Below are 10,018 nucleotides of genomic sequence, written 5' to 3' on the forward strand. Positions count from 1 at the left end.
TTAACTCCTAAATGTGACTTCCTAACACAGAATGTGATGACGTCATACGCTTTGTACTTTGATGTGTGGTGATTGGAAGTGTCTGTGTGGTGCAGCCTGGACAGACCAGACCAGCTGCACCACACAGACACTTCAAACCTCACCCGAGGACAAAAAGCACAAGAACAACAAGAAAAAAAGAAAGAAAACAAACCTTAGAAACATGCAGGGTTACAGGAGAAGCCAGCCGTGCAGAGTCTGAATTTAACTCCTATTTATGACTTCCTACCAAAGAATGATGATGGGAGAATTTCGATTTATTTATTACACATTAGTTTTATGGGTCTGTTCCACTTAAGGTCAGATTGCCCATATGGAAAAGAAATAGTAAAAACTTATATGTGATTACTCATGAAAGTGGCCACTTTCATGAGTAAATCATATAAGGCTTACATGATTTACTCATGAAAGTGGCCACTTTCTCATTACTTTCATACATTGTTTTAGTAAGTATCCAAAACATACAAGTTTCATTATATAATTTTTCAAGGGATCTTATATCTGTTTTCACTCTTGTATGCTTTTCATACAAGTTTCACACAAGACAGATACAAACTTTATAAGATTTATATATATCTTTTCCATATGGGTGGTGTCTATGAACCAAAATGAGTTTCACACCAAGACTAAACTCGTGTCATGGTTTGCATTATGCAGTGGCTACAGTGGTGACACTTATTAGACTCTGAAGTCTGTGCACCAGTTTTTCAGGGTCCTATAGGTGCAATTGTTGCGACCACTGTAAATGTGACACCATCACAGAAAAATTGTATAAAATCAGAAGAAGAAAGAGAACTCTAATATGATGGCTGCACACCAGCTGGATCATTATAACAACATCACATCACATGAGTAACTTCAACATGACGAGACTTCAAGGACTCCAACAATGTTCATACAGTGAGGATAAATAATGTTTTTTTTATTATTTATTATAAAAAGGACACAATATAGATATATAAAATGCAGCCAGAACTCCAATAACTAACATGTCCATTAATTTGACACGTTGATTTATATATAATTTCTTTTTCTCTCTTAGCTTTTCAGCTCCACATTTTTGCCATTTCTTCCACACTCAACTCTTTTCTACAAGCTGAGCACACAGTGAAGGTAGGGGAGGGCTGGTGGCATTAAGAGATTTGATTGGGCAATCTAGGGGCCAGTTAGTTCTTTCCTTTGGTGAAAGTTGGGCTCTTCAATTCAGCATGGTACAACTCCAAAGATTCTGCAACATCAAACCCTCTGTCTGCTAATATTACATCCAGTTACAAGATGAGCTTCCCGACCCCCTGAACTACAGATGCCCTACATGACTGTTAGGACAACTTATGTATTGCAAGTATGCAGTACTAAGAATAACTTGATGTTTCTGACTTTGCATTATGAATTGTTTACCCACTGACAAACATTTCAAGTTCTACTAAATTAAAAGACAATTTGTGGTAACCTGATTAGGATTCAAAAAGAATAATTAACAACACTTCTTGTAATGGTGTTAAAATCAGCCCAGCTTTTATTTTCATATGCAAAAAGTAAAAGAAAATCAGCCAACATACTGGACACATAATTGTCAATTATACTGTCACCATTGTTACTGGTATTGAAAGCTTATTGATAATTTGTCCAAGTAAGGAATGCCCTCTCACAAATGTCATGTGACAACCTCATTGGCTTACGGAACTGTGATGTCACACACATTTAGAATCTTACCACCACTGTGATCCTTCGATCCTTTGATCCTAAAACCTATAAATAGGGGTGAGACGCAAGAACTTTTAGTCCGTTATTCGCAGCATTTATGTTTGCAGCATTCAAACGAACGTTCGCCAGAGAAGCCCTTTTTGGATCCTTTTCAGAGTCACTGTTAACAGATTCCAACATGTCTCCAAGAAAGCAGAAAAAAAGAGAAAACGTAAAGCCCAGCGCTCCTCCTTGCAATCGAGAAGACGATACGCAACTGCAGAAGATGTGCTTGGAAGAAATGCATGAGGAAAATCTCATGAACAATCACAATACGCGACACCCGCCCCAGCCAGAGTACACCAATTACATCTGGGAAAGTTTTTTTAAACAACGAACGGAGATTATCTCCGTATTACTGAGAGAGCACTGTGAGAGAAGGACCGCTGAAGCAGATAAACTGTTCAGACAGCTTCTCGATAAGGAAGATATTATAAAGGAGAAAGAAATGGAACTCCTAGACATGCGGGGAAGGATCTTTGAGCTCCAAGCAAAGCTTAATAAAGTACAAGAAAAACCAACAGAAGAAATCCTCCAACAGAAGAAAAACGAGAAAGAGAGGGAAAAAAAGATTCAGGAGCTGCAAGTAAAGCTGGATGAAGCTCTGCAAAAAAATCAAGAACTCCTCCAAGAGAAGAAACAACTGGTCATAAAACTCCAAGGCACTGAGATAAATGAAAAAGTGCTGAAAGGAAGGGTTGAGTTTCTTCGAAAGAAAGCGCAACAGACCATGAAAAAGGAAGATATGGATTGCAAGCTTCAGGACAGCGAGAAACACAAGGAAGCCTTGCAAATAAAGCTTGAAGAAGCTCTGCAAAAAAATCAAGAACTCCTCCAAGAAAAAGAACAAATGGACATAAAGCAGCGCAAACTGCAAGGCATGGAGGGAAAGTACAAAGCACTGCAGGCGAAGCTTGATAAAACACTGAACAAAAATAAAGAGTTGCTTCAAGAAAAAAAGCAACTAGAAATTAAACAGAAAGAAACGGACTCCAAGCTTGAAGGCGTGGAGGAAAAATACACCGCGCTGAAAATAAAGCTTGATAAAACAGTGCAAAGAAATAAGGATTTCCTACAAGACAAAGAACAATGGGAAATAAAGCAGAAAGAAGATAAACAAATTCTCCAGGACTTTGAGAGGAAAAACCAACAACTGCAAGACTGTTATAACAAACTGAACTCCAAAACAACTGAGCTGGAGGGGGAAAAGAAAAAAGTGCAAAAACAATGCTCAGAGATGCAGAGTAAGCTCAGTGACATGCTGAGAAAAAACACAGAACTGGAGAAACTTTCCAACAATTTGAAGTGCAAAAACACTGAGGTGCAGATGTTAAAGCAGCAAGTAGAGAAAACAAACAAAGACCTGCAGTGTACACTTCAAGAACTCGAGAGAAGTCAGCAGCTACAAGACGCACACAACAAATTACAACACAGTTATACAGAGATGCATGAGGCAAAGCTTATGCAGGAGGCCAAATGTAAAGAACTGAAAGAAAGGCTGGAAGAAAAGCAAGCCAAATTAGAAGAAGTGGAGACAACATGCAGGAAACTTGAGAAGGAAAACACACAAACAATTGATGAGTTACGAACCCTCATCCTAGAGAAAAGAGTGCTCGTGGAAAAGATCACGGAAAAGAAGAAAAAACGCTTCCGCTTCTTCTGGAGAAAGAGCACTCCTGCTTTTTCTACTTTTTCTACTTTTCCTTCTGCTGATGTCACCCCGTCTTCCTCCTCCACCGTTGCATCGTAATTTTCACCTTAACTCCTAACACCTGCCCCATCTCCCGCCCCCCCTCTCTCTTTCACCCTCACCCCCCAACCAGTCCCGACAGTTGACTGGCCCCTCTAGAGCCTGGTTCTGTCATAGGTTTCTTCCTTTAAAGGGAGTTGTTCCTATCCACTGTCGCACCCAGTGCTTGCTCAGAGGGCATAGTTGGGGTTCTCTCTCCTCTCTTTCCTCCTTTCTATCCCTTTCCTTTACCCTCTTCTTTAACCCCCACCCCTCCCCCTTTTCTATTCCCCCGCTTTTCTATTTCCTTAATAATTTAATAATAAACACAATTGGCTACATTTTAAATGTGTCTGATCAACGTCTTCATTCAAGAATGAATTGTCTTTCTCACGGAGTCATGTGTATTTTGTGTTTTCCTCGGGCTGGTGATCCCCGCGGTCGTTCAGCCCCGGAGTCCAGAGTTTTAGTGTTTTAATCACATTTAGTGTTACATTTTAGATCACCACAATAGGATATCCATAATTTAGGATTCAGGCATTTGTTTTAGTTCAATATCGTAATCATTCTATGACTGAGTAGTTTACAGAACCTTCAGTCTGCACCAATAACTTCTGTTGGAGATATTTGTTCTTATTTTTTATTATTTTGAAATTAGTTAAAGTTTGTTGTTAGTTTACTTATATTTTGGGGTTTATTTACAAGTTTATTTGTAGGTTAATATTTGTTTCAATGTTTTGTTTCTTTGATGTTACCTTGTTAAATTAGTCAGTAAAAGCTGTAGGGGCATTTTGTTTCTATAAATAAAGAGACTGGTATAGGACCAGCATGCACTGGGGTGAGCCTATGGTTTTTTACTAGAGCAGGAGAAGCAGCAGGACGTAACTAAAAATGGATCTTGTTATTGCTTGCCAAACTGGATAAAATAAACCATAAGAACGCAACTTTAAAGTTTGGACAGTGGACTTCTTTTGCCTGCGTACGAAATATTATCTCAGTGCAGCAGTGGCTTGTGGACTTTTAATTGTGGGATGTTTGGTTTGTCAAACAAAAGGAATTGCCACTACAAAAAGTAAAAAACCTGCCCGTGGACAAAGGAATAATCCTTCATTAATGGATATGTTGGATATATGGATTCTCAGTGTGCTGTGCATCTTTATAATGTTTGAAATAATCCAAGAGGACAATAAAAATGTCGGATATTAAGAGTAAACAAGAGAGTAAACAAGAGGATGACACTCAGATGCAAGCAGAGAAAAGAAGCATCAAATTTACGCCAAAAGGTTTGGATTTGTATATAAAGACATTGTAACAGCCACTATGGTGTGGTGTCCCTTTAAGACACCCAAGTCGAGGGTTGATGGTGTCATCAGTTTGTGCCACTGCTCTCTCTCTCTCTCTCTGTGATGGTGTGGACATGTGCTTGCACGCTAGTACATGAGGAGGGACGGATTTTATGTTTTACCTCTCCAGACACCTTTGTTTGCAACGTTATGGGTTGTACGAACACTGTGCGCTATGTTTGTTAAGCTGCAGCCGTTCAACCGGGCTTATATGGTTGATGAAGAGAAGGTATATTAAAGAACACACTGTGGAATCCCCAACGCCAGCGTGAGTGTGTATTCTTTTGGCTACCCTGCTAGGTGTTTTCCCGCCTCCTCTCAACCACTAAACGCAACCCGACGTTACAACATGCCAAGAAAAGCGGAGTTCAATGTGTAAGCAAGCATCTAAGTACATGGGGAAAATTTCTGCTTTAATGACCTCACATGAGAGCGTTAAGGAAGTGTCTTCTGAATTTGGGAAGTTTATTAAATGCTATCAAGATGCAAACGCTTTGCAAGAATCCTTTTTAAGTTTGCCACTGCCAGAAGATGAAGTGAAAAGGCAAAGCGCACATTTTCAGTCTAAGGTGACAGCATTCTCTGTTTTTATGGACAAAGTAAAGGTTTGGTTGCAGGAAGCAGGCGAGCCGTATACTGAACAAAGCAATACTGCTCTTAATGATCAAGCTGTTGAAAGTTTGGATGAAATAAATCCTGAAGACAGTGTCTCTAATATCTCAAGTGTAAAGCCACCTTCGAAAACATTGTCACAGCAAAGTCGAATTTCATCAACATCTTCCGCACGCATTAAAGCTGCGGCTGACAAGGCAGCGCTCATGGAGCGACTCGCTGCATTAAAGAAAAACATTCTATTGAAGCGCAAGAGGAAAAACTGAGAAAAGAAAAGGAGAAATTATCCTTGGAAACAGAGTTGGCAGCAACTAAGGCAAAGCTTCGTGTCTTAAAAATAAACTCAGTTTGTAGCTCTGAGCATTCTGATGGAATGAACTCTTATTTTGAAAGAGGGCACGTACAAGAAGCGCCTTGTGCTGATACATTTGTTCCGGCAGAAAGAGATTACTCTGGTACAAATTCTACATCTGAATCACAAGTAATCATACCTCAAAACTCAATCAACTGGAAGCAGAACAAATTCCACTGTTCTGCATAGTTGTTTGTTTTGTTCACACAGCAATCATTTACTAGAGAATTGTAAGCAGTTTAAAGCTAAAATTCATCGGGATAAGTTGACTTTTATCAAGGAAAGGGGAATTTGTTTTGGTTGTTTAAAAGTTGGTCACATAAGCAAAGACTGTAGGAGTCGTTTGAGACACAGCAGCTGAGCAAATGATCATTTTATGCTGAAGACATCCTCAGACAGATTTAAACACATACATAAACACAGCCTGGTGCCAATAACACAGCTAATGACACTGCTGTATCACTGGCTTTACTGATTAAAGACCATATCTGAAGGAAATCTTTGAACACAACAGAAAGTGACCTTTTAAACCTGCGACACTGATGCTGCATTCAAGGACCATTAAAAACATCTGAAAGGACTTAAGAACATGAAGAAAATGTGACTTGTTTCTCTGTAATGAAGCTGTTTTAGTGAAGAAAGTTGAAAGGTCACAGAGCGACTGCTGAATCTTCTGCTCTAAACATGAACTCTGAACTTTGTGATGCTTCAGGAGGAAAACTGCTTCAGTTATTCTCTCAGATTAGTTTCATATTTTCTGCATCAGATTTGAGTGAGATCCTGGAATGAAGACAGAAGAAAAGACTTTGTTCAAAGTTTGATTTATAGTCAAACCTTCCAGTTTATTCACACAATAAAACATCAACACAATATATGAATTCATTCATTAAAATCACAGTTTTTCCTCATTTGTTTGATGATTTTGACAAAAACAAAAACAAACACACACACATGGTCTGCCATACTCATAAAGAGAAATGTCGACATTTTTCAATACAAATATTCCAGAAACATTTAGAGGATAGAGAAGTTTACATTTTCATGTGGAGAAATATTTTAGTAAATCAAAATGATGATGAGCAGTGATAGCCTCCATAAACAGTCACAGGAAAGATCTCCTTTAAAAACTCAGAAACATCAAGAGAACAACTAGAAGATGTGGAGGTACCACCCATAATGTTTGACTGACAGCTGATCTCTGTGCAGAAATGATGGAGAGAAAATAAAATGAAACTAAAATACAGATTTAAACCCACAATATGAAAGACTTCAGTCTATTTGAGCTTAATCAACTCAGCTGTGGCTCCACAATCATCATCATAATCGTAGTAAACCAACAGTCCAGCATAGAGCGGCTGAGTGAATGTGGTCTGGACTCTGTGGAGGAGAGTCATGGTTTCAGAGACGCTGTAGAAGGACAAAATACCTGCTCTGTGATCCAGGTACACTCCTACTCTGGAGGAACGAGGACCTGAGACAGCAGTTTGGATGTTGTTGTGCCAAAATGTAAAACTGTTGTTGTAACACTCTAATGACCAAGATTTGTCATTACGTCCGAATAAGCATTCATACCCACTCCCTGCTCTGCTGATATTCTTGTATGCAACTGCTACATAACCTCCTTCCCCTCTCCACTCCACCTCCCAGTAACAACGTCCAGTCAGACTCTCTCTACTCAGGACCTGAGACCACCAAGTGAATCTGTCTGGATGATCAGAATAAGACTGTTGTTGATTCACTGCTTGCACTTTTCTGTTCCCCTCTGATAATAACAGCTGTTTGTGTGCTGTGTTTGGATCCAGTGTGATTTCACATGAATATTTTAAGAATCCAGCTCTGGTCTTTGGCTCTGGTGGATCTGACAGTAAAACATCCACTTCAGTGACTGTCAGTGAGATGTTTGTCCGTTCCTCTCTCAGAATGTCCTGTAGTTTATCTCTGACCTCTGACACAGCTGCTGTCACATCCTCAAAGTAGCTCAGAGGACGGATATTGATGCTGGATGAGTCTGTAGACTCACTGAGTGCTGACAGTGAGGGGTAGTTGTGTAGAAACTGGATGTGATCCTCTGTGTGTGAGAGCTGCTTCAGCTCAGCATCTTTCCTCTTCAGCTCAGTGATCTCCTGCTCCAGCTTCTCCTGAAGCTCTTTGACTCGACTCACTTCAGTTTCCTGCTGGGATCTGATCTGCTGCTTCACATCAGAGCTTCTTTTCTGGATGAGATGGATCAGCTCAGTGAAGATCTTCTCACTGTGCTCCACTGTTTGATCAGCAGACTGATTGATGGCCTCCACCTCCTGTTGAAGCAGCTTCACATCTTTCTCTCTGTCCTGGATTCTCTGCTGGATGTTTTGTCGACTCACCTCCAGCTCTCTCTGCCTCTCAGTCCTTTCTGCTGCAGCTGAGACTGTGTCGTGGCCTTTATGTTCATCCACAGGGCAGAGATAACAGATACTCTGCTGATCAGTACGGCAGAACATCTTCATCACCTCATCATGACGAGAGCAGATGTTCTCCTGGAGCTTCTTGGAGGGCTCCACCAGCTTGTGTTTCTTTAACTGAGCTGCTACATAATGAGGCTGAAGGTGTTTCTCACAGTAAGATGTCAAACACACAAAACAGGACTTGAAGGCTTTGATTTTTCTTCCAGTGCAGACATCACAGGCCACATCTTCAGGTCCAGCATAGCAGTGATCAGCAGGAGAAGCTTGGAGTCCAGTCTTCTTCAGCTCCTCCACTAAATCTGCTAACATGGTGTTTTTCTCCAGGACAGGCCTCGGTGTGAAAGTCCTCCGGCACTGAGGGCAGCTGTAGATTTTCTTCTTTTCCTCTTCATCCCAGAAGCTTTTAATACAGTTCATGCAGTAGCTGTGTCCACAGGGAATAGTCACCGGATCCTTCAGTAGATCCAAACAGACTGAACAGCAGAATTTTGTCTGATCCATTTGATTCATGTGCTGTGCCGTTTCACCGTCTCTCAGTGACTGTCAGACAGTTTCACTTCCTCTGAACAGAAACAACCTCTGTGCTCTGAAGGGAAACAGATCTCTGCTCTTGTTCACCTCCTACAGGAAATGAGGCTCACCAGCAACTGCATTTACACCATGTTGTTTAGACCCATCCTGATACAGACACATCTGTGAAGGGAGGCACTAAAGAAATATTCTTACAGAGCGACCAAGAGCCAATCACATGATGCAGGGTGTGGTATGTTTGGTTACAGCATGCAGTAACAAGTCTGACCCAGTTAAAGTTTAATAGTTTAACTTTACGTGGATGTTTGAAATTGAAGTTTTATAGGACTCTCTGTGTAATTGTTATTTTGTTTGGAGCGATGGTTCTTTTTATTTAAATAATTGATGATAATTTGATATATTTGATTATTTATTACTGGTGCAAACAATTCATTTCTTCATGGTGCAAATATATAGTAGACTCAGGAGTTTAACTCAGTTTTCTTGGCCTTTGTTTATCGTTTCATTTGAAATCTTAATGGGTAAAGATCATCATAATTACATATGAAATTATATGTGCAAATTATATGTTCCATTACACTTTTAACAGCACAGATTATACAGCAAACATCAGATTCGTGGATGGAGCCAGAGGCTAAATGACTGTTCAGTCCTCTTTAGGAAACGATCTTCATATGACGACAAACACGACAACAATCAGCTGTCAAACTGTACAAGAAGTTCACAGTAATGTAAAAGAAGTTATATCACTTTATTTTTAAACGTACGCACTCAGGGTCAGGACTGAAGACACTGATCGAGAAAATACTCTAAATATAAATATTCACCTAAACATTCAAAATTATTCAATTGCATGAAATGAAATATGAACTCTTTACAATACTGGCTTCTGATTGGTTGAAAAAACAGGCGCTGAACTTCAGAAGAGCTAAACCTGCAATACTGTGTAAACCCAGAGTGGATGCTGCCCTCTGACCTTTCAGAAGTACGATCTTTTTATGAAGACACAGAGGCAGAGTTATTATTCATCACTTTAAAGATGATATTCGTTATCTGTTCTTCACTCGTTGTCTAGTAAAGTCCAGAGAATGAGACACATGATTTCAAAACATACAGCTGCATGTTAGAGATCACAGAGTTCTTCAGTCTTATGAGAACTCATGGAGACTAAATGTCAGACACATCAACAGTAAATGTCGTTCCTCCCCCCGTGAGTTTGTGTCCT

General features: G+C 39.9%; 2 protein-coding genes across 3 annotated transcripts; one reads left to right on the plus strand and one right to left on the minus strand.

The window, feature by feature from the left end:
- Nucleotides 1–1,835: 1,835 nt before the first annotated feature.
- On the plus strand, nt 1,836–3,858 carry LOC147307879 (uncharacterized). Its single transcript, XM_086272977.1, has one exon. The coding sequence runs from the start codon at nt 1,841–1,843 to the stop codon at nt 3,530–3,532; it is 1,692 nt and encodes a 563-aa protein (XP_086129103.1). The 5' UTR covers nt 1,836–1,840; the 3' UTR covers nt 3,533–3,858.
- Nucleotides 3,859–6,765: 2,907 nt separating this feature from the next.
- On the minus strand, nt 6,766–8,775 carry LOC147307880 (tripartite motif-containing protein 16-like). Of its 2 annotated transcripts, XM_086273118.1 has the most exons (2): nt 7,981–8,763; nt 7,217–7,273 (listed from the first exon to the last, which is right to left on the minus strand). In XM_086273118.1, exons 1-2 carry the CDS (start codon nt 8,761–8,763, stop codon nt 7,217–7,219), a joined length of 840 nt encoding a protein of 279 aa, XP_086129244.1. The 2 variants fall into 2 exon arrangements, with proteins under 2 accessions (XP_086129243.1, XP_086129244.1); XM_086273117.1 differs by having other exon boundaries at nt 6,766–8,775.
- Between the last annotated feature and the right edge of the window lie 1,243 nt (nt 8,776–10,018).

This window comes from Aulonocara sp. 'chitande type north' Nkhata Bay, linkage group LG18, assembly GCF_057382095.1.
Source record: "Aulonocara sp. 'chitande type north' Nkhata Bay isolate Kocher_YH1m ecotype deep benthic linkage group LG18, A_spYH_male_GT1.1, whole genome shotgun sequence".
Lineage (NCBI taxonomy): Eukaryota > Metazoa > Chordata > Actinopteri > Cichliformes > Cichlidae > Aulonocara > Aulonocara sp. 'chitande type north' Nkhata Bay.